At 41.2% G+C, this 25,605-nt stretch overlaps 1 protein-coding gene and 1 long non-coding RNA gene across 7 annotated transcripts in view; one reads left to right on the top strand and one right to left on the bottom strand.

Moving 5' to 3' along the window:
• Positions 1–24,834, bottom strand: part of LOC131902092 (trafficking protein particle complex subunit 8-like) — a 32,788-nt gene extending 7,954 nt beyond the window's left edge. Inside the window, exons 1-4 of one of the 6 annotated variants that reach the window (XR_009376997.1) lie at positions 24,240–24,827; positions 11,945–12,139; positions 3,905–3,988; positions 212–290 (exon numbers count right to left, since the gene is read on the bottom strand). Coding sequence is in view for 2 of the 6 variants with exons in the window: in XM_059253138.1 (XP_059109121.1) it covers positions 250–290; positions 3,905–3,988; positions 11,945–12,139; positions 24,240–24,396 (477 nt within the window). In the remaining 4 variants the exon portion in view is untranslated. Of the gene's footprint in view, positions 1–186; positions 291–3,904; positions 3,989–11,944; positions 12,140–24,239 lie in introns of those variants that run through there. The other 5 variants (XR_009376999.1, XM_059253138.1, XR_009377000.1 and 2 more) reach the window with 5 other exon arrangements.
• LOC131902093 (uncharacterized) lies at positions 62–16,264 on the top strand. The gene is made up of 3 exons (XR_009377001.1): positions 62–278; positions 14,277–14,566; positions 16,129–16,264. It is a non-coding gene; the product is annotated as an uncharacterized LOC131902093 (long non-coding RNA).
• Positions 24,835–25,605: the final 771 nt, after the last annotated feature.

Raw genomic sequence — 25,605 nt, 5'->3', positions numbered from 1 at the left:
ACCAGGCAACCATTCTGACCTACGTCCACCTCTGTCACAATCTCTCTCCTCTGCACAGCCCTCCACCTCCCACCCCTAACCTCCCACCTCCCGACCCTACCCTACACCAAATACCAGGCACCACTCAGGAAACTTCTCTTTCCGTTCTCTAACTTCCCCAAGACCCTGTCAGGCATGGAACTCTCTGTATCCTCTGTGGACACCCACCTACCTGTGGCAGGGCCTAGGAACACACAGGACTCGGCTCTCTCAAGAGATTCCAAGTGGACCGAGGACAGGTAACATAGAATCTGAGGGACAAGAAGCAATTCTCACAATTAACACCAAGATGCCTACAGCACACACCCACCCTGTGTGTCCTTATGGATTTCCCTAAACATTCCATGTGTCCTCACACAAATTTCTCTCCACGGGCCCAGACCCGTGGAACAGAAAAAAGTGTCCACAGACAGAGTGCGTCTGCCCACCAGCCTGCATGAAAAAAAAAAAAAAAAAACCACCAACAAACTAAAGAACACCCAACACCCCACAGGCAGATTCTCATTTGCTCTCGCCTTACTTTCTCTCTCTCTCATTTATCTATCCTCCTCTACCTCCACCTCCACCTCTATCTCTGTCTTTCTCTGTCCCTCACTCCTATGTACAGTCCCATCCCTGGCATCCAGGTTAGCTAGGCCATGTTCAGTAGGGAAATGCTTTTCACTCCTCAACAGGATGCCTTCCTCAATGAGCACTGAAAGTCTCCAGAGGCTCTCCTCCACACTGATGACATCTTCCATGATGAAGCCTAGAAGAAAATCACTCTCCCTGCCACCTGGAGACAAGCCTGTCTATGCTCTTCCAAATCTCCCTCTCTACAAAGCTTCCTGGAGACTTTTGCTGTGGCTAAAAAGGGAGCTTCCTGGTGATGGGGGTGGGTGTGGAGGACCTGACTTCATGGACCTGCCTGTCAGGCCACTTTAAAGGACGGTACTGCCACCTTCCCAATGGTTCCTACACAATGCTCTTACCAACCACGCTCTGGCATGTCCCTGAGCCCTAATCCACACACACGAAGCACCACTCCAAACCTTGTACTCACCTGAGCTGGATCTGAAGGATGGAGCCCTAAAAGGCTTCCCTACATGCAAACCTGTCCTTCCTCTGCATCCCAGACCTGACGACCATAACTCCTACATACTGTGCCTCTCAGGCACTGTTATGACTTCTCACAGTACTGGGCCACAATAATCCCAGGTATACACACACACACACACACACACACACACACACACACACACACACACAAAAAGCACATATTTGCAGTATGGTTAGGAGGACATTATTAAGACAATTCCCAACAATACTACCATCTTCATGGAAATGGACAATAAATGACACAACTGTATGTATTTGTCACAACAGGAAACTAGTTTCCTCACCATCAGAACATATTCTTCCCTCCAAATCAGTTAAAAATCATCTCCAGCTAAAAAATTCATTGATTTACTACCTATACCAACAGAAGAAATATCAAAAATTTTTATTAAGTAACAAAATATTTCGCAGAAATGACTATATATCTATACCAATTTTGCTTATTTGTCCACCTTTGTTGCCTTACTATTGCTAAAAAATTAACAACAACAAAAAAAAGAAAAAAAAACTGTAGTCATATGAGTAAGTTTCTGCTTGGTAGTAGATCTTCCAAACAGCTATGCCATACTGTATTATCTGTATAAATAAACTTTAGTTAAATGTGATGTCAAATTCCTGTACCCCTGGCAACCAGAAGGTAGAGGCAGGAAGATCAGGAGTTTGAGACCATCCTGGGCTATATGACTCTATATCAAAGAAAAAAAATTAAGGAAACAAGGCTAGAAGAGTCTTATATTATCAGGACTAAACTATGGTCCATCCATTAAATGGTATACTATGCAACTAAAAGAGGAAGAGGAAACAGCATGAGGCTGTGAAGTAAAATCTGCAACAGCCAAGGCTAGGCATTAGTGGCTCATACCTGTCAATCCAGCACTTACAAGTCTGAGACAGCAAGAAGATGGCTATGAGTTCAACACCAACCAAGGCTACAGTGCCAGACTGCTGTGTCTCAAGAAACAATAAAACAAAGTAGCAGCCAAAAAAGTATGCATTTTTGTGTAAGACAGGGAAAAACACATGAAAGGTTACACCCATTTGTTTATATTTTCAAAGACAAATAATGAAAAGATAAACCTAACACATGTGGGTTGTGGACGCAGCTCTGTGGTAGGACATTAGCTAGCATGCACGAGGCCCTGGGCTTGATCCCAAGCGCTACTACCAAAAAAAAAAAAAAGCCTTCTCTCAGGAAGAAGAAAGGAGAATGGAAGAAAGGAAAAAGCAGTGGGGAGAGAGGGAAGGAAGAGGAGTGGGGAGAGAGAGAGACGGAGGAAGGCTAGCTTTCTCTGAACTATGGGTTTAGTCTTTTGTTTTTGTTTTTATATCTGAGACAGGGGTCTCATATATATATCCCAGGTTGGCTTGAACTCACTGTGCAGCTAAGGGTGATCTTATAATCCTTAGTGTGGTTTGAATATGTCCCCCATAGGCTCATGTATTTGAATACTTGGTCCCAGCTGGAGGCACTGTTTGGGATGGTTATGGAACCTTTAAATGGTGGAACCTTGCTGGAGGATATAATTCACTAGAGGTAGGGTTTGAGGTGTTCTAGGCTGGCCCTATTTCCTATTCTCATTCTACTACAGTACTTCCAAAATAACATGACTGGTTGGCCTTGAGGCCATTTCGTCCCCATAATAAACCCTTTCTCTCCTAAGCTGCTTCTGTCAGTGTATTTAACGAGAGCAACAGAAATGAAACTAATACACTTTGACCCTTTGTCTCAAGTGCTGGAACTGCAGGTTTATCCTTCCGCACAGTTTACATGGGGTTAAGAGGATCAAACTCAGAATGGCATGCACAATAGATAAGCACTCTATCGCCGAGCTACACTCCCAACTGTGTTTCATGATTTGACTTTAGAACTTTATGAACATAGTTATGTATAAAACTACAATTTTTAATTAAATAAAAAAGGAAAGGACAAGATACGCACTCATGAGCACTGCAGGAACAGACAGTGAACACTAAGCAAAGGTTCATGAAGCAAGGCAGAAATGAGTTTTCATCCTTCAGACAGGTCACATTCAGGTAAACAAGTAACTTTTCCCCTCAACCACATGTTTTCCTGAGGTGCTGTGAAGTGTGTGATTCCTCTGTCCACCTTTAACTTTGTTAACTGCCAATAAACTAATTTTGTTGTATTTTTCAAATTATGCTCTTTATAAGAAATGGGAAGAAATGGTAAGAGATGGTACTTTTTAAATTTTGTGTTTAACACAAGACTTGAACACTTAATGACCATTCTTTCACCTTAAAAATGCTTGTACATAGTTTGGGATGAAATCACTATTTTGCTCCTATTCCTATTTTTATTGGCAAGTGAAATAGCAGCCATGATACCCTGTGAATATTTCCTTAAGCAAGCACTTGGGGGGATTCAGGAGATGAGGAGTTCAAGGTCATTCTCAGCTTCAAAGGGAGACTGAAACCAGCATTTCTCTATACAATGTATTTTGTCTCGGTAAGGAAGGGAGAGTATGTTTTTCATTTTTATAAAAAGAAGATGCAATTCAAACTAGACTATTCCAGAGCAATGTATGGATTTAAGAAATAGATAATAGATGATGAACAAGTAAAAGTTTAAAGAGTACCACAAGACCACTTTCACATCAGAAAAATCAGGGACACATTAACTGGTACAAATATGAAAAAGTACTAGAAAAGGGGACAGCAGGATAAGGATAAGGAGTAACATGAGAACAATCTGGATAAGGAGTAACATGAGAACAATCTGGAAAAAGAGACCCATCACAAGAAATACCTGTATATAACGAGGATTCTTTCAATTCCATGAAAGTGTCTTTCCAATTACTGTACCAAGGAACACTAGCTTTAATTGACCGATCTGATGAAGAAAATACGGCACCGTTAAGCCAAGCTATGAGGTAAATATCTAACATTTACTGCTTAAACAGAATGAGTGAAAAGTATGCCAACTCCCTCTAACAGCAAAACCTCAATGCAAACTTCTGGACATTTAACTAATGCTGCATTAGAATGGATAAATAAGCTTTTAAAATAACCCCCAAAGTACCAATCTGTCATGATGGTACCTTATTCAAATTAATTCCGTACTTTATTGTATCTCATTCCAAGTTTCCAGAGACAAAATGTAGCTCAGTGGTAAGGTAAAGTGCTTATACTTAGCATGTGTAGGGCCTGAGGCTCAATCCCCAGCAGCCAGATAAATAAACTGAAAGGAGTTGTTTTGAAGTAATAAGGGAGAAGCGAGAAGCTGAAGAACTCCTTTTCTTTTCGTTTATCCTAATAGTTGGGTTTTTTCTAAAAATTTGTCTAAACAGTTCAGCTTCAGTAGTATCTCTGCCTGCTTTTAAAAGCAGAGAGTACACAAACTCTCTTAAGTAGAAATGCTGGAAGACCTCTGAGAATACAAGTAATGTAATTAAATAAGTTTTCACAATCAAATAACTATACTATTCCTATAAACCATCTAGAGAAAACCATTTTAACAAAATTCTTAAAATTAAATCTGTTCCATAGTTAACAAACAGCAATTTAAAAAAATTCACCTCTAGAGAAACTATATGGCCCCAAAGAAAACAATTACAAATAATTGTAATAAAACTGAAAACCAGACACTTCCAACTCTACACAGCCTCACCACAAAATGAAGAACTGACTGATGAGTTTTCCCTGTACCCAGTAAACATCTGAACACCTCAATGTGAAATAGAAAGTTTTCAACAAATGTGAAGAACTTTCCAACATGAAAAAGACCTAACAGAAAAAGAATATGAACGAGATAAAAGGTGCAGAATAAAAGAAAACTGAAAAATAAAAGGTCACTAACAATGAATTAAAATTAATCTATCAATATCCTGAGTTAACATTCTTAAAAAAGAAAGAAAGAGAGAGAGAGAGAGAGAGAGAGAGAGAGAAAGAAAGAAAGAAAGAAAGAAAGAAAGAAAGAAAGAAAGAAAGAAAGAAAGAAAACAGAAATCAAATACATATCTTGGGGGTTGGGGTGGAGACCAGGTCTCACTATGTAGCCCTGGCTGTCCTGGAACTCACTATGTAAACCAGGCTGTCCTCGAACTCAGAGATCCTCCTGCCCCTGCTGGGATTAATAGCATGTGCCACCACACCTGGTCTCAAAGAAATATCTTTTTAAAAAAGACAACATTAAAATTTCAACAGAAGAGCCTTATAAAGTAAACAGACAAAACTCTGCAATATTCATAAAAATGATCAGAACACTGAATATCAATTCAAATTCTACAGCCAACTAAGAATAGCTCCAGGAAAGAAAAATGAAGAAATAAAGAATTCAAGAACATTCCCAGGACTAAAGACCATGAGTGACGAGATGGTTACAATTGCTCACTCCCGGGAACTCAGAAGCCCTAAGTGGCCCAATGTGCATCTCAAACAGCAGAGCAAAGAGCCTCTTCTGAGTTATTTAAAGCTGAAAATAAGTAGGGTTCTTAAGAACAACACTAAAAGCTCAGAGGAAAAGTATCAAATCTGAAGCATTTCTAACCGGTACCGGTAAACCATCAGTCAATCATAAACTACATTTTCATTAACTTCTCAAAAATTTTATCCTAAGTGGTTGGAGAGATGGCTTCATGATTTTTTTTTAAAAATACATTATACACACACACACACACACACACACACACACACTTTTTTTTTCAGTTTCTCAAGACAGGGTTTCTCTGTGTACCCACCATGGCTGTCCTGGAACTCACTTTGTAGACCAGGATGGCCTCGAACTCACAGAGATCCGCCTGCATCTGCCTCCCGAGAGCTGGGATTATAAGCATGCACCACCACCACCCAGTAAGATGACTCCTTGTTTAAGAGAATTAGCTGCTTTTCCAGAGGACCCAAGTTCTGTTCTCAGAACCTGGTGAGCCATGTGGTGGTTCGCAACTATCTGTAACTCTAGTCCTGGAGGATCCAATGATCTCTTCTGGTCTCCATAGGCACTGCGTACATGTGGTGCACAGAAATACATACAGTTAAAACACCCATACAAAAAATAAAAGGAAAGCATTCTAAGAAATTTTTAATTTCTTAAAAAAATATATTTAAAAAGCATTATCTTCTATACACCTTTCCCAGAAAGCTACTAAGGAAGACCCCTCCATCAAATCAAAGATATACACCACAAAAGATAAAAATGAGTCAAGCCCGGTTACTCTTGCCTATCATCCTAAACTTCAGGAGCTGAAGCAAAAGAATCCAGCACTGAGTTGGAAATGAGCCAGAGCCAGTGAGTTCTAGTGCAACATGTATCACAGAGCAAGATCAGACAGAGAGAGAGGTTTGAATGAAAGAGAGAGTATAAAGAAAGAAAAATTGACTAGCTGGTTCAGCAGGTAAGGCCCTTGCTACTTGATGTAAGCCTGAAAATGAGTATGATCCACAGAACCTACAAAGACCTCACAATGTCCTCTGACCACACATGCATCATGGTACACACTTCATACACACATACACCCACAATAATAATGAGGATGATGACACTAATATTTGTAAAATAAAGTGAGAGAAGGAAAGGAAATCTCTAGGATAACTGTGGAAAGTGCCTTGGAGTCAATAGTCCAGGATGGAGTAGATGAACATTTTCCAACTTTTTTTTAATCTTTCACCAGTGAGTATTTTTGTTTTGAGACAGAGTCCCATTGTGTATTCCAGGTTGGCCTGGAACTATGTAGCCCAGGCTGGCCTTGAACTGGGAGCAACCCTCCTGCCCAATTAGATTACATGCATGAGCCACCATTCCCTGCTGTCTCTAGACTTTCTTTTTTCCTCATTACTCCCTCCCTTCCAGCTTTCCCCAGCTTGAGGTCATGCATATGCTATGCATGTGCTCATTCACTACACTATATCCCTGGCCCAAAAATGTTTGAAATTATACATGAACATGCAGGGACATGACCCTTTGGAGAAATAAGAACCTGTGTAATAACTAAAATATTTTGTCCCCAAAGCAATTTTCAACTCCCTGGGGGATGATATCGTCCTTACTGATGACATCAGTGATACAGAAAAGACTCTGGAAGAAGATCGTGATAAAGAATTACTTGAAAACTGATCTAACCAATTCAAAGTCCTACTCAGGAACTTTAAGAGACTACAAAGACTGAACAAAATGATTTTAAGGATTACTATAGTGGTTCGAATAGGTATGGCCCCCACAGACTCATGTCCGAATGCTTGGCCCATAGGGAGTGGCACTATTAGGAGGTATGACCTTGTTGGAGGAAGTATGTCACTGTACGGGTGGGCTTTGAGGTTTCAGATATGCTCAAGCTATGGCCGGTACAGTCTCTCCTTCTGCTACCTGCAAATCTAGATTTATAACTCTCAGCTCCTTCTCCAGTACCATGTCTGCCTGCATGCCACCATGTTCCACCATGACAATAACGGACTAAACCTCTGAAACTGTAAGCCAGCCCCAATTGAATGTTTTCCTTTATAAGAGTTGCTGTTGTCATGGTGTCTCTTCCCATCAATAGAAACCCTAAGACAGAAGTTGGTACCAGGGACTGGGGTATTGTTGTGATAGGCCTGACCATGCTTTTATTTGGAGGAATGTGAACTTTGGTACTTTGGGTTAGGAAAGCAGTGGAATGCTTTAAGCACTGCTTATTGGATCATACTAGTAGGAGCAGAGAAGACAGTAGTGCTGGGGGTGACTAGATCTGTGAGGGCTACCTCAAGAGATTTCAGAGAAGAATTTTAATACGTGGCCTAGAGATTGTTCTTATGATGTTTTGGCTAAGAATGTGGCTGCTTCTAAAGTGAAGAAATTTGGATTAATTGCGCTGGCAAAGGAAATCTCAAAACAGTCTAGTATAGGCTATATTGTGTGGTTATTAGTGTTCACTCTTATAAGCAAGCTGAACAAGGAAAAACACAAAATATACAATTTGAGGAGAAAAGGAGTATCAGGAAGCAGAATGGAAATAAATCCTGTATTCAAGGAGATAAACAGATTAAAGATATTAAATGGAATAAAAGGAGTGGTAACTTTTATTCAGAGCAAGAGCCTACCCAATTAAGCTTCCAACTTGTGAAAAGGAATTAACAGCTTAGGCCCAGGCATGATGGAACAAACTGAAACTTCAGTACTTTAATCCTAGTACTCAGAAAGCAAAGGCAGGCAGATCACTAAGTTTGAGGCCTGCCTGGTCTACAGATAGAGTTTCAGGACAATCAAACTTAGGGAGCATGGAAAACAGAAAGCTGGTGAAGATATAATTAAATAAGGGGGCCATGTTCCTGCCTCAGTAAGCAGCAGAACTTGGCAACTTCGGTCAAGTGGTTCTGGCTTTAGTATTAAGGACAGAAGAAAGGGGTTACGGAATCTCCCTCTGCGACTAAGGAAAGCTGTTGAGGCCAGGCATGTGTCAGAGGTATCCCTGAAGGGAGGCCGAGAGAGGCCACTGTGTGAAACTATGAAAGTGAAGCCTAGATTGCCTCGGAGACCCCAAGATGCTGGAGATGCTGGACTCGTGAAATACCTACCAAGGAAAACTGCCAAGTGGGAGTGGAAACAGCCCAAGAGAAAGAAGTGTGTTATAGTCAACAAAGTTCAAAGGAGTTGGAGATCTGAAGAGCACTTTGACATCAGACATGGAGATACAGAGTTTGGAGTTTGCACAGATGGTTTTCAGTCTTGCTTTGGTCCAGTATTATTATGTTCCATTTCCTCCATTTTGGAATGGTAATTATATCCTATGCCATTATGTTAGAAGTATGTGATCTGCTTTTTGATTTTATAAGGGATTACAATTAAGAGACTACATGAATCTCAGAAGAGACTTTGACCTTTCAACTTTTAAACACTGTTGAGATTGTGAGAGACTATGGGGACTTTTGAAGTTGGACTAAATGCATTTTGCATTATGATATGGCTACAAGCCTATGAGGGCCAGGGAGTAGAATGTGGTGGTATGAATAGGTATGGCCCCCATAGACTCATGTTTCTTCAAAGCCAACAGAAACCCTAACTAAGACAATGCCTATCAACCCCAGAAAGCCGGGGAACAGAAGTAGGAAGCACAAGAGTTGGAGGCTTGCCGGTCAGTCTGTCAGTCTATCAGCCTAGGAAACCTAGTGTGGTGGTTTGAATGAGAATGACACCCACAGGCTCACATGTTTGAATGCTTAGTCCCTAGTTGGTAGAACTGTTTGAGAAGGATTAGGAGGTGTGGCCTTGTTGGAGGAAGTGTCTCACTGGGGAGAGGGGAGGATTTAAGGATTCAAAAGCCCATGTTAATCCAGTCATCTCTCTACCTCACGGCTGTTGCCTCAAGATACAAGCTCTCTGATTACTGATGCTCCCCAACATGATGGTCAGGAATTCACCCTCTGAAACTGTAAGCAAGCTCCCAACTAAATGTTTTCTTTCTTTTATAAGTTGCCTTGGTCACGGTGTTTTGTCATTATAATAGAAAAGCAACTAAGATACTTAGCAAGACCCTATCTCCAAAAAAAGGAAAAAACAAAAAAACAAACCCCCATAAAACTATTTTCATACATGATAGGCAACTCCTGTCTGTATCCTCTTAGCACTTTGGCATGACAGATAGGTCATCTCTACTACAATCATTATTTCTATAACATATTATAAATCAGAATGTATTATGATTATTGATTAATAATGATCTCTTTACTTGACTGTAAGCTTATAGCGCATGTCTTATACATCTCTAGGTATCAGTGCAAAGTGCATAGCAGAAAATCAATACATCTGAAAACCAAAAATGTTAAGAGCCTAGCTAAGTTTAGCAGTGCAGGCCTGTTGAGAGGTTGAGGTAAGAGGATTGTCATGAGTTCCAAGCCAGCCAGGACCCTATCTCCAAGAAAAGAAAAGAAAAGAAAAGAAAAAAAAAAAGAGAGAGAAAGGAAGGGAGGAAGGAAGAAAGGAAGGAAAAAAAGAAAAGAGGAAGACTTTATAAAATAGCTTCACAGAATCTGGAAGAGGCTGTACTCACCGAAAATCCCAGCATTTGAGAGGTAGAGGAGGAGAATGAAGGAGTTAGGGGCAGCCTCAGCTACACAGAAAGCTTGAAGCCTTCCCCTGTGAAAGAAAGAACTGGGCATGATGGTGCACACCTTTAATCCCAGCACTTAGGAAGAAAAGGTAGGTAGATTACTGTGAGTTTCAGGCCATCTAGGCTACACAGTGAGACTGTCTCACAGAGCAAGAGCATGAGAAAGGGTGGGAGAAGAGGAGACAGAGGGGAGACAGGGGAAGGATAGAGAAGAAGAAGAAGGAAGGAGTCTAGTCAAGTTTATGTTTTCAGAGAGGAGACAAAGTTTCAAACTGTCAGCAGCCTACCTCAGTTACCCCATTAACTCAGGGCTTGTCATATGTAAGATTAAGATATTAACATCTGACTCCTTGCCTCTCATACCTCAACACTGATGACAGGAAAACAAATCTCAAATTCTACCATTTCTCAGGTAAATATGTAAAATTTTCCATCACATTAAAATACATTATACCAGAAACTGACTAATCCTGTATCTAAAAATTCAAATTCTTTTGACTGGTATAGCACAGTGGTAAGCTGACTGACTAGCATGTTTTAAGGTCCTGGGACAAATCCTAGCATTATAAAATAAAAAGAGATAAAATGAAATTATCAGATTGATCTATGTTGCTGAAATTAAAATTAATGGCAAAGAAAGGTATGGAAGACTAAAACAGTAATTCTACACATATTTGTAAGTATACATACTTATAGACTAATTATCATGTTGACCTACAACCTGCCATTAAGTTCTCTGTACATAGAGGCAAGATTTGGTTTACTACTACTATTACCATTATTATCATTATCATCATCATCATCATCATCATCATTATTATATTAATGTATGGGGGTGCATTGTACCACATCATCATCATCATCATTATTATATCATCATCATCATTATTATATTAATGTATGGGGGTGCATTGTGCCACATCATCATCATCATCATTATTATATTAATGTATGGGGGTGCATTGTGCCACAGTGCCTATGTGGAGGTCAGAAGACAACTTTGTAAAGTCAATTCTCTCCTACCACACTCCCACGAGTTCTAGGCCTCAAACTCCAGTTATCAGGCTTGCATGTCAAACACTATACCAGCTGAGCCATCTCACTGGCCCAGGAAGGTCTTTAGCTATACAATTAGGAAGTATAAAAGTGTCAGACTAAATTAAACCAACCGAAAAAAAGTAAGCTGCTGTTTTTAAGCAGTTGAGAGATTGTAATTAGATTAATTATATTAATTGATATTAATATTTCTAATATTTCCCTTTTAAGAATTCACTATGTATTTTTCATAAGACTTTGGATACTAGAAAAGAATCACATCAAATATTAACTCACTCTACATATTAACGTGTTATTTTCCTTATCAGTCTTATTATAAAAACATTTACTACCTAAACCAGTGTAAGAAGCACTTATAAAACTATGTACTTACATCTGTTTTATAAACATTTCCACTTAACACGAAGCAAGATTAAAAGTATAATAACATGCCTTTCATTTAATAACAATATCAAATCATACAAAAAAAAAACATGTTATCTATTATTAGTTTTATCGCGAAACACTGATTACCCTAGGTTACTTACTACAGGTGCTAGAAACAAAGAAGTTCCTTCCTGGCTGTGAAAGTGTCTTTCAGCACTGCTCTATAGGCCCAGCTCTAGCACCTTGTAAGCCATAAAGTACTTGAATGAAAGGTCTCCAAGACAAAGAATTATTTTCCTAACAAAAGAAATTTCCATTTAAAAAAAATATCAACAGTTGTTACATACCACTGATGTTAAGGTCATAATCCCCCGCTGTAATCACATTAGCCACTGATCCTTCTGCAGGCTGGCTGCAAGAAACGACATCATTCAAAAGCTTCCCAATGGCTCCCGGCTGAGATGGCTGGGTGACAATGTTGCTTACTGCTATCTTCAAATTTTTAATTATATGCAGTTGATTATTAGGATCTCTCATGTGAACTTTTAAAAGAGAGAAAGAAATTTTAAATTAACTTAGTATAATGTATCATAAACCAAAATTGGGTTAATGGTTTTCAAACACAGAAGAATCTCAAATCAGAAACTAAGAATTAAAAGAATATTCTTCCAGGATACAACTGGTTTACATTTTTTCCCTTACAAACCAAAAGAAATGCCTAACCTATTAACCATAAACTCGTTCCTCTTAGACAGCCATAGTGGCACATGCCTATAATCCCAGCACCTGGAAAATAGAAGCAGAAGGATCAAGAGTTCAAGGCCAGTCTAGGCTATGTGAGACTCTGTCTCAAAGAGGAAAAAAATATTCCTTCCTCTCACACAATGCTACACAATTTCCCTATAGGCCCTGTTTCCCCTACATTCAGAGCTGTCCAAAACCACCACCCATAAAGTACCCAGACACTTTTCTGGCTTTTGGAGGCAGGATCTTTGTATGAAGCATGGGTGGCCTTGAACATACAGTGATCCTACTGTCTCAGCCTTCCAAATGCTGGAATCATAGATATATGTCACTATGCCCAGCTCCCCACAAGCATTTCTACATCTAGGCTTATTTATAATTTAATCAGTTACAAACTAAATTTCCATAATTTCTTGTGCTTCCTCAGACACTTCTAAAATTTTAAATTTAAAAACATAAAGCTCATCCAGGTGTGGAACACATACCTATAATCCCAGCATTCTGGAGGCATAAACACAGGGATTATTTTGAGTTCCAAAGCAGCTTGGTGTACAAACCATGTTCCAAGCAAGCCTTGGAACATGAGGGATACATTTCAGAGGTAGAAAAAAAAAAGGGAGGGGGGACAATAAAATATTAAAATATTACTCAGGTGTTGTGGCTCATAACTATAATTCAATCACTCATGCAACTCAGGCCAAAGAAATGCCTTGCTCTAAGTTCAAAGCCAGTCCAGACTACAAAATGGGACACTGTCTCAACCAAAAATAAATAATAGTAATAAAATAAAATATCAAATAGCATGTGTTTTGAATATTTGCACGTGTATTTTAAATAACATACGTGAGATAGTGGACAACTCAATCTCCAGAGTCCAAGATGGAAAGAGAGACCCAAGTACTGCAAGTTGTCCTCTGCTCTCTACATGCACAACATGGCATGCACATACTCATACACATCATACACACATACACAATGATTTAAAAAAATAATTTTAAGTTATGTGCAAAGTGTATTCATAGTAGCTGACCTGACTATTTAAAGATGAAAGAAAACCAAGAGAAAGAAGGAGGATTACAACCTAACTTACAGTAATTTTAAAGAAAACGAAAAAAAGCAGACACAAGGCTGAGGAACACAGTTTGGATCTCCAGAACCCACATAAAACCAGACACAGGAGTCCATATGTCTATAATCCTAGCACTCCCACAGAGACATGGGTGTCGGAAACAAGAGGATCCTGGGATACTCACAGGTCAGCTAGCATAGCACATGCAGGAGTGAACAAAGAGACCCTTGTTCAAACAAAGTGGAAGGAAAAGACAGCCACCGAAGGTTTTCCTCTGCTCTGCGCGCGCACACACGCACACACACACACACACACACCATGGGCACACATATGCACATGTACACACACAAAGGTTTAAAATGATGACAAGTTTTGCATTTTGTAGCTGAACAGTGGAGATGAAGTTATTGTGTGCTCTGCATTCATCTATGATGATTGTTTTCTTATTTAAGTACACACAGACCTCCCTCAATAATTGAAACTTCCCAACTGTATAATTATGACACAGAAAAGGAAAAGGGTAAAGGAAAGGAAAAGAAAGAGAACCGCCAGAGTACTATGGTATACTTCTGAAATCATCAGGAACATACTCTGCAAGTATTTTCCTTAAGGTTGCTCTATAAGTAACAAATACTATAAGCAGCAAAAACTGTAGCAAACCTTCCTTTGAGGGCTGGGAACAATGCTATAATATACTTTCCTAGCATACTCTAGGTCTTATATTCAAACTAGAAACCTCTTTCTCCTCTCTCTCTCTCTCTCTCTCTCTCTCTCTCTCTCTCTCTCTCTCACTCACCTTAGAGATTAATTACCTAGTTACATCAACATAGGAGTAGTTGTGGTGGTTAATATTGTCGTCTTGACAGGATCCAGAGTCACCAGAAGACAAACCCGAGTATGCCTGATTCTAGACTGGATTCAGGAAGTGAGAAGACCCACCCTGAATATGGGCTGCATCACATCATGGGCTCAGGTCCCAAGCTGAATAAAGGAGGAAGAGAAAGTGAGCTAAGCACCCCCACTCATTTCTCTCTCTGGGGACTGGATGGGAGGTGACCAAACAGCCTCCTGTTCCCGCTGTCATCTTCCCATGATGGACTACAGGCTCCAAAGTCAGCCAAAATAAACTTTCCCTCCTTTATGATACGTCTATCAGGTATGTTGTCATAGCGATGAAAAAAGAACTAATATAGAACTGACAGCAGAAGTGGGACAGTTGTGGTGATACACCTGACTATGTGATTGTTAGGCCTCTGAGACTCAGTCATAGAAGAATGTCAAAGAACTTAGAACTCTGGGACTTAAAAAGCATATGAATGTTGTAAGAAGAGTTTAACATGCCACTCTGGTAGGAATTTGGAAATCAGATTGCCAAGAAAAACATCAGCAATGGCGGTCTTGCTTATGGGGTTTCAAAGGGGAACAAGGCTCCACTGGGAACTAGGCTAAAAGCCATTCATGTTATATTCTGACAAAGAATCTGGCTGCCACTGCCTATGTTCTAACAACTTCAGTGAGGCTGAATTCAATGGCTGGCTGATATCAAGCCAGACAGCATCTGGGCTGTGTCTTGATTACTGCACACTACTTTTACCCAGGTCTACAGTGAGAACAAATGGAGCAAAATAGAAAAAAAACAAAACAAAAACAAAAACAAAAAACCAAAAAAAAACCATGCCATTTGTTGAGAAAAAGGAATTTAAAGCTGATCAGCAAGGGATCAGCAAGATGATTCAATAGGTAAAAACATTTGCTGCCAAGCCAGAGACTGGAGTTTGATCCCTGTAGCCTACATGTTAGAAGAGGAGAACCAACTTCTTCGTAAGTTCCTCTGACCTCTACACGAGCGCCTATACACATACACACAGACACATACAATAAATATATAAGTGTAAAAAAATAAAGCTGTAGACAAGCCATGTTGGTGAGAAAGGAGATGTAATTATTAGAGATTGGCAAAATTCTAGAAAAACCTGTTTTGAACTGAACCAATAGGAAAAGTGCCCAGAGAGCAAGACTCCATCCTTTTAGTACTACATCTTGTGAAAATCCAAACTCCCTTAAAGGGGTCTAAACAGAATGCTACTGAAAGGGTGCCCTGCTCAAGAACAACTACAGGGAAAACTGTCTCCCTGGAGTCATCCTGGAAGGCACAGGCAACAATTAACTGTGGTCCAGGGGCCTATCTCTAGCTGGCAATGCTTAGCATCATATACATGGTACTAGTTTTACAGGCATGGAAGCTGCAAGAATGAAGGGACATGGAAGGCCAAGGTTCTAAAACACCACTGAGGCACAGCAATGTGTGGCGGGGTTGGATTCCCTGCTAAGAGAGCCTAAAAGACCACTAGGTGAAGCTGAGAAGGTGAAGCCTACGCAACACTGGGAGACCTTGGGATGCCACAAAAAGACCAGGGCAATGGGATATCTGCTGAGGAAAGCTACAGGAATGGAGTGAAACTGGTTTGAGAGACTGTATGTGCTGCAGGTGGCAGACCAGGAAGGGTGGAGCTACCCAAGCTACCAGGAGCACAGTCCCAGATACCCAACAAAGAGCTGTAGGATTTGATGTTTGCCCCGCTGGGTTTCAGTCTTGCCTTGGTCCAAATAGTCCTTGCTATACCCTCATTCATTACTTTAAAGATGGGAGTGTTTATTTTGTGTCATCCCACATTGAAGTATGTCATCTGGTTGTTGTTTTTGTAATTTATTTTTTAGGGGCTCACTGTGAAGACATCAGTGTCTCAGAAGAAACTGTACTTAACTTCAAAATAGTATGGTACTGTTAAAAACTGTAAGAACCTTTGAATTTAGACCGAATGCATTTTACATTATAAAGTAGTTTTATGTGCCTATAGGGACAAAGGATAGAAGGTTATGGCTTTAAAGTGATTTTTTGGAGGTGTGGGGGGAATAGATAGGAGCACAAGCTGTTCTTCCAGAGGACCCAAGTTCAATTCCCAGCATCCACATGGAGACCTACAAACCATCTGTAACTTCAGTCCCAGAGAATCAGACAGCCTCTTCTGACCTCTGAATCAGCAGTCATAAACATAGAAAAAAAGATTAAAATGTTTAAAGTGATATTATGTGGGTATCAAGTTGACAAGGGAAAGATGTGTGGTGGTCAATATTGAGTCAACTTGACAGGATCTAGAATCATCTAGGAGACTAAATATCTGGGTCTGACTATAAGGGTGTCCACAGACAGGGTTAACTAAGGAGGAAACCCACTCTGAATACGGGTGGCACCATCCCATGGGCTAGGGTCTCAGAAATCAATGGAAAAGAGGAAGAGAGCTGCCTTCCTAAGTACAGAGTGGCACGAGCACCTCCTTGTACTCCTGCTGCCTTCCTCACTGTGGTAGACTATATCCTAGAGTCAGAATACACCCTTCTTCCCAAGTTGTTTTTGTCAGGTATTTCATACAAGAATAGAAAAGTAACGAAAACAGTGCTAGGATGAAATGCTTTAGGTTTGGGGTAGAGGTAACTCATAAAGGTCCTGACCCCTGAATATCAAAAGAAAAAACAACAACAACAAAAAAGCAAAGTTTATAACTAAAAGAAATTTAACTTAAAAAATGATTATGATGGTTATAACAACAAAGAAAAGTGTGGTGGTGCATACCTGTAGTACCACTTGGTAGGTGGAGGCAAGAGAATCAGGAGTTCAAGGCCAGCCAGACCTAAAACTATAGAGAAGGAGGGTCGGGGGAGCTAAGGATGGAGATGAGGAAGAAGAGGAACAGGTGGGAAACGGAAAGAAAATAAATTAGAGAAGCTGCCTTTCAAAGACATTTCCTAAACTTATCTGCCAAACTTCTCTAGTCTGTGCAGAAAAACTATTCAAATTTATAGAGGAATTACAATCTATTATTTTTAATCACTTAAATAAATTTAATCAATTTCAACACATTAGTGTACATTCTTCCGAAACTGTAATTTAAAGTTAATGTTTAAAGTGAAATTTTCTGAAAACACATCTAAAATGATACAATGAAATACTATTTAGAATTATTAGAGAACTACCATCAAACAAACAGTAAGGCATGATTAACTCTTTGAAGCCTACAGCCAATACAAATCTCTGAAAATACTAGAGGACTGAGGACACAGCTCAGCAGTACATAAATTTTGTGTTTTTCTTTTATGGTGGTGAGGGATGAATACAGGGCGTATGCACTCTAGATAAGCACTCTAACTGAGGTACATCCCTAGCTCTGTTTGTTGTTGTTGTTGTTTTTCTTTAATCCTTTTTTTAATTGAAAATACATTTTTTTCATACAATATGTTCTGATTACGGTTTCCCTTCCCCATACTCCTCCCAGTTCTTCCCCACCTCTCCTCCCATCCAGATCTATACACCCTTTCTGTCTCTAGTTAGAAAACAAATAGGCAGTTAAGGAATAATATTAAAATACAAAAAGATAATAAAAAAAAATCTTAAAATGACAAGACAACCAAACAAGAAAAAGAGCCACAGAAAAAGCATAAAAATGCATATAGATACAGAAACACACGTTCTCACACACAGGAATCCCATAAATAAATAAATAAACAAACAAACAAACAAACAGACAAACTGGAAGCCATAATATACATGCAAAGGACCTGTAAGGTTTAAAAAAAAAAAAGGCCTGACGTCAGTAGGAGACACAGACCCTCCAAAGACGCTACTGGGTTTGTTTTATGTTGGTAGCTACAGTACTATTTACAAGCGTAAACAGGCATCCCGTAGTGTCATAAGGTCCCAGTTCAATCTCCAGCATCATAGAAAAGAAGTCGTAGGATCACAAAATGTGTGAACAGTGAATACAAGTTAAATCTGGAGCACACATCAAGAACATACAAAACCATTGAACTGTGCTTCATTGGTAGATTCAGTGTATTTAATTCTTCATAGGTTTTAAAAACATGCAAGAAACCTTAACTGGCTCGCTATCATCTAACTTACATGTACTTGAAGCCTAATAGCTATTTTTAAGGTCCTACACAAAAATGGTACTCAAATTTCTTCTAGTAACTGTCTTTTCAGTATAATATTTAAACTATGTGTTTTTCTACTGAAGCCTAAAGATAAATCTTCTGGAAATACTTGACTGTACTAAGCCAAGTTTTGTGGTGGTATTGTGTTCCTCAAAATACTGTGCACCCTAATAAACTTATCTGGGGTCAGAGAAAGAACAGCCACTAGATACAAAGGCTAGAAAATGGTGGCACTCACACCTTTAAACCTAGCACTCCAGAGGCAGAAATCCATGTGTTCAAGGATACAGCCAAGCATGGTGACTCACGCCTTTAATCCCAGAAAGCAAGCTTTTAATCCCAGGGAGTGGTGGTAGAAAGCAGAAAGGTACATAAGGCGTGAGGACCAGAAACTAGAAGCATTTGGCTGGTTAAGCATTTGGCTGGTTAAGCTTTTAGGTTTTGAGCAGCACAGTTCAGCTGAGAGCCGTTCGGATATGAGGACACAGAGGCTTCCAGGCTGAGGAAACAAGATCAGCTGAGAAGTTGGCCAGGTGAGGTTAGCTGTGGCTTGTTCTGTCTCTCTGATCTTCCAGCTTCACCCCAATACCTGGCTCAGGTTTGATTTTATTAATAAGAACTTTTTAAGATTCCTGCTACAAAGTTTGATCTCAGAAGTCAGGGCAAATCAAACAAACCTGCTGGCCACAAATAAAATCTAGTCTTGTTTGTTTGTTTACATTCCTTTCTCTGAGTAAAGAAATTTTAACTTGGCTCTACAGAGATAGCTCAGTAAGAGCTGTTCTTCCAGGGGACCAGGGTTCAACTCCCAGCACTCACAGGATGGCTAGCAACCCTCTGTACCTCCTCCAGTTCCAGGGGATCCAAAGCCCTCTTCTGACCTCTGCTGTCAATGAATGCATGTGGTGCACAGACACACATGCAAGCAAAAACACCCATACTTGTAAAATAAAAGAAAATCTTTTAAAAAAGAAAATGTAACTTGTTTTACTTGGATCCTGAAATTGTACTACCTAAATGATATTCTTATGACTTACTTCCTAAGGAAAAAACAATCTTTGAAGAATCTCTATATGACACACATTCCATAAAGGGAAAAAAAAGCCCCAAAATTTATTTACCAGCAACAAAAAGGCGGTGGGATGTTACACCAAATTTCTGAATATATTATTTTCCATTAACTTGGAGAATTTCACACATGCATACATCCATATTCTTATTATATACCCATTCCACCTCCCCTATATGAACTCCCAGCCCCCCTCCAAAATTAATGTTCTACCAAATTTTTTTATGCTGACACTGTAGTCTATATCTTAATTACCTTTGAACTTTTTCTTCTTTTCTGAATGTTTCCTTATGTAATTCAAGCTGGAATCAAGCAAGCAATCCTCCTGCCTCAGCCTCCAAAGCAATATGATTACAGACATTGTACCATGGCAGCTTAAACTTTTTAAAAATTTATAACAACTCATATGACCCTTATAAACTACAAACTCAATGGCCTTGCTCAAGAACTCGAGACTGCCTCACAGTTACCACTAGAAATGAAATCTAGAAGCCCCTTCCTGAAACTCAGCTTCTCCTCTCCCCAGCATCTCCTCTGAATTCTGTACCCCACAAGATTGCTTTCCCACTACTCTCCCCTAAACACTGACTACAATTTATACCTTCTGACCTAACCATTTGACAGCAGTCTTAACTGCAAACATCATAGAATCTGCAATCACCTGGAAGACTGGGCATGCCACTGGAGGGTTAGCTTGATTACGATGGTTATCCATCTTGATTGTAGAGGGAACTATCTCCTTAAAAGGGACCTTGGACTGTATAAAATGGGAAACTAGAGTTTGCAATCACTACTGGCTCCTAACTGTGGATGCAATGTGACCAGATGCTTCAGGCTCCTTCTGTCTTCACTTCTCTGCCATGATGGACTGTATCTTCAGCTGTGAGCCAAAATATCTCAAGTATCTCAAGCTGCTTCCGTCAGAATATTTTATCACAGGAACAAGAGGAACTAAGACACCATTCTACCTCACTCCTTCTTGAATACATGGTGAATGCTTTTGTCTTTCCACCACCTCTCTGTCTATCAACCACCTCACTGTACTCCTTCCTAATCTTTCCCATGCTTCAAGGAGAAATACAAGTGGACACAAGTTCACTTCTATCCCCGCACCATCACAGAAGGCCTACGGAGTCCTTAAAAATGCACCTACTCACAAAAGAGGATATTTAAGCAAAAAGCACACCATTTTTAAAACACTTTAGCAACAAAAAAGAATGCAAAACCTCCCACTTATATCTTTTATATTGGATACCTATTGAAATAAATCTGCCAAAACTTTGGAAATACATGGATCAAATAAGTTACATTATTGGAACTAATCCCACCAGGGCTGGGAATATACCTATGTGCAAAAGAAAAAAGGTTAGTGCAAGAGGCCCAAGTTCAACCTTCAGCATCAAAAGAAAACATATGCTATTTTTTTCTTTATGTATTATCATGGTTACCAAAAATTTTAACTATATATATGAGGCCTGACATGGTAACACACCCTTGTAATCCTAATCCTTAGAACATAGAGGCAGGAAGATCAAGAGTTCCAGGCCAGCCTAGATTACATGAGACCTTGCTCTCCAGTATAAAAAAGTAATTTTAAGCACACCCAAGAAATTAGATGATTTTGATTATTCAGATCACAATATCCTGAGTCACACTACCTGTTTTTAAATCTTTCCTAGATACAAAACTGCAGATAAGCTATTATTTCTATATCTCAATGTCCTCAAATTTAAAAAGGCAACAATGGCCAGGTGGTGGTGTACACTTGTAATGCTGGCATGTAGGAAGTTGAGGTAGGAGAATCATTGTGTGCTGGAAGCCAGCCTGGGCTACATAGTGAGGTAAGGCCAGCCTGAACTACATAACTAACCCTGTCCCAAAATAGCAACAATAATGACAATTAGTAAGTGGAAATAACAAATGACTCGGTGACTAAAAAAAAAAGCTATATGAAACAGGTCTCAGGTATTAGCATTGTTTATTTTTCTTAACACATCAGGAAAAAACACACACAAAGTCAAATTGACTTCCGGGGTTCATTTTTTATGAATTCAAGACTGAAGAGGGACTAGAAACATAGCTTAGTGAGATAACCCTTGCTTAGCACGTGTAGGAGCCTGGATTTGAACCTCGATACGGGAGACGGGAAAGTTTAATATAAACTGAAACAAGGAGTGGTGGCGCACACCTGTAGCCCCAGCACTCAGGAGGCTGAGGCAAGAGGCTCTCAAGGGTGACGCTAGATTGGGGTACAGTGAAAAACAGAGGTCAATCTGAGCTAATACTCAGACCTATCAACCCCACCCCCATTTGAATTACAAATGCAGAGGTTTGCTGTTCTTAGTAACGCTAGAGCAATGGTTCTCAACCTGTGTGTTTCAACCCCTTTGGGTCACATATCAGATATTTACATTACAATTCAAAACAGTAGCAAAATTACAGTTATGAAGTAATACACGAGGAATTGTATTAAAGGGTTGCAGCATTAGGAAGGTTGAGAACTACTGCTGTAAAGCATGGGAATAGCTGCAATGTTGAATAAACTATAGGCTGAAGAGCTGAAGAGAATCCAGGAACTATCAAAGTTCGGGTTAGCTAGGCATGGTGGTATACAACTTTCATGCACCAGTGGTGGAGGGTGGGAGGCAGAGGCAGGCAGATCTGAGCTCAAGGCCAGCCTGGTCTACTTAGTGAGCTCCAGGACAGCCACGACTACAAAGAGAAACCCTGTCTCAAACAACAACAAAATTTTTAACTTAGTTTTATGTGTACATGTATGTAAGCGCATCACCTGTGAACAGTGCTATGCCAGGTGACAGCGCTGGATCCCCTGGGGCTGCAGCTACAGTTATAAGCTGCCAAGGGGTGCTGGGAATGGAACCATGGTCCTCTGCAGAGTATCAAGTGCTTTTAACCACTACACCATCTCTCTGCCCCTCAAAGTTGGATTTTTTTGGATACTTCCTTCCTCCCTAACTACAAAAAGAAACCTGCAAAGCAGCAAGTCTCCTAAAGATTGCCTGAAGCATGTAAACACAGGAACCAACAGTATAGCACTATATGTGTGTGCATGCGTGCGTGTATTTGGATAAACACCATAACCAAATAAAGACCACAGTTATTTGATAAAAGTTTATAAGAGAACCCTTCATCCTAAACAACTCTCAAATTTCCAAGGAACTTTACCTGTTTTTTTTTTTTTTGTTTTTTTTTTGCTATGTTCTGTTTTAAAGACAGCAGTTAAACCACACTTAAGAGTATACTTAAATTAAAATGTTTAACTTTTAAAAATTCTCTCTCTCTCTCTCTCTCTCCCTCCCTCCCTCCCTCTCTCTCCTCTCTGGGGTGTGTGTGTGTGTGTGTGTGTGTGTGTGTGTGTGTGTGTGTGTCTCGACTTGCGAGTCTCCGTGTGTGTGTGTGTGTGTGTGTGTGTGTGTGTGTGTGTGTGTGTGTCTCGACTTGCGAGTCTCCCCAGAGCTAGAGATACAGGAAGTTCTGAACCACCACACACTGAGTGCTGGGAATCAAACTTTGGTTGTCTGTGAGAGCTACATGGGCTCTTAACCACTGGGCCATCTCTCTTGTCCACTTGAATAAAATTTTAAATATGATTTTTTTTTCCTTAATAACAAAAAAAAAAAATCAAAACTTGGAGAAAGAGCCAGTTATGGTGGCTCAAGCCTGTAATCTCAGCACTCAAGAGGTTGAGACAGGGGGACTGCCTGGAGTTTGGACTTGCCAAGCTAAATATATATATACATATATATATATATATATAGTGAGTTCCAGACCAGCCTGGACTAGAGTGAAACTCATCTTAAAAATTAGCAAGAATAAACAATAAAGCTGGAGAAAGAAAATAATTATTAAATATGAATATATTTCTTATGATTAACCACCAATATGAAAAGGACAAAACGCTTGAACTGTTCTAACCCCATAAATCTAGATAACTTGAAACATCTATATTATTACTACAATTTATCCTTTGTCATTTTTTTTCTTTAAACTTTTTAATTGTTACATTTTTCTCTTTAGGTAGAGTCTCATGTATCCCTGCTGGCCTCAAACATGCCACATACATAGCCCAGGAAAGACTTAACCTTCTTATCTTCCTGCCTCCGAGCACTGGGATCACAGGTGTGCTGTGTGGTGCTGAGAAGCCAATGGACAGCGGCTTCCAGCATGCTAGGCAGAAACTCTACCAACTGAGCTACAGGGCAGCCCCCATCCTTTATTATTATTCATGTAATACTTTTGCTTGCTTTTCTTGAGATTGGGCCAACTGCTGTATAGCTAGAACCTGTTTGAATGGTCGAAAGGAGGAAAGTAAACAGCCAAACAGAAGTCCAGACAGAGATGAACCCCAAGACTAGACGAGCCACGAACAAGGTAACTTTAAAAGTCCAATTTAACACTCGACGAAGGGACATGGCAGATCTTTACTCTTAAACTCCGTTTTGGAGGCTGCATCTTTCTACCTTAGCTGTCTAATAAGTACCAAATCCTGTTCGGTGACTGTTAACAACAGTCTCGACTCCCTTGTGCAGGGGCTCAGGTTTATCTTCACGACTTAATGACCCGGCTCGTCCGAGGAAGACTGCGCTTAGAAAACCGGGGTGGCCAGGAGCGCGCGGTCTTGACAGACGCTGGCCGCCCCTCGTCAGCCGCAGCCCCGGGCCGCCGCCCCTCTGTCCTCTACTTGCTCCCAACTTCCTTTTCTCGGCCACGGCTCGGCTGCAGCTGATGGACGAGGAAGAACACCACGTACCTTCGGAAGTGAGGCGGGAGAAGGGCTTGAGCAGTTCGGCGAAGCTGAGGTGGTTGAGGCGGGTGAGCCGCTCGGCTTCGTCGCTGCACAGCGCGGCGACGCAGGGAACGAAGGAGTCGGGGATGAGCTCCTGCACCGACTGCACGCACTGGGCCATGGCCGCGGCCCGGCGCCCGGCCTCCGCCCCACCTCGGAGCCGAGCTTGCCGCAGCCGCCGCCGCCGCCGCCGCCTGCCCGGCCGGGTGCGGCCCCACTCCGGAGCCTGCAGCCGACTGCGCGTAGCCGCCGCTGCTTCGGCTTCCGGGGCCTGGGCCCGTCCCCGCCTCCTCTCAGCGCTCCCGGAAGCTTTGCATCCCACCCTGGCCGGTGGGGACGCCGACCACCGCCACTCGGTCCTCCCGACGGCAAAGCCTTGGTCACTGTCCGACAGGAACCGCCATGTTGGGCCGAACCCTGACCCGCCGGCAGCACTACTCCCGGCAGGCCCCGCGCGCACCCCTCACGTGACTGTGTCAAAGACGCGGTAGGGGCGGGGCCGGAGCCGATGCCTGGAAAACAGGGAGCTACGGAAGCCCGTAGGAAGATTGGAACCGGAAATACTGTGACGAGTGGCTTCCCCTATTGGCCGGGGGCGGGGCTATGAGGCGGGTGGGCGTGGCCGAGCGGGCCGGGCGCGCAGGCTTTGGACAGGTTCTCCCGCGGGTGCCGGGCAAGTCTGTAATGGTGATGGCTGTTCACGCGGGCCTGACCTTCTTGGTGTCCCCAAAGATCTCATCTGGCTGCAGTAAGCAACTGATGTAACTTCGCGCTACTTTCTGACAGGTCGCCCCGCCTTTCCCTTGGTGGGCGGCAACTGCTTGAGGGCGAAGGGGTGCTGATTGCCAGCCAGGTGCCTAGGAGTTCCCTCTGGAGGTGCTAAAGGCGGACTGTGTATCCTTTGAGCACCGGTGTGCTTTTAGAAGCGGTCTGCCACATGTGTGCTCAACCACCGAGCGGGAAAATGTGCTGTTGAGGGTGCTTTAGTTAGCACGGGGTGTAAGGGGAAACTCCATTTTTCTGGATCTCTGGGAAAGGCTGTCTTCGTTGTCAGTCTTTTTTTAAGACGCAAGCTAGGACGTAGTGCACTTGTCTCTCATACATGAAGTTCTGGCTGTCTGGATGTCTTGGAACTCCTACTTCAGCCTCCCAAGTACTGGGGTTACCGGCTTTCACCACCACGCCTGGCTCCGCCTCTCCTTTTACTTTTTGGAGTGTTTACTTCGTGGCAATGGAGAAACCAGTACTTATATACTGTGTGGCTGGCCATTCTTGCATACTTGAGACTTGTCAGCCCCCATAATCACATGACCCACGCCTAAAAGGGACT

Source organism: Peromyscus eremicus, unplaced genomic scaffold, assembly GCF_949786415.1.
Source record: "Peromyscus eremicus unplaced genomic scaffold, PerEre_H2_v1 PerEre#2#unplaced_2114, whole genome shotgun sequence".
NCBI lineage: Eukaryota > Metazoa > Chordata > Mammalia > Rodentia > Cricetidae > Peromyscus > Peromyscus eremicus.
Note: the sequence above shows the minus strand (reverse complement) of the source record. Positions and strands in the feature narration are given on the sequence as shown.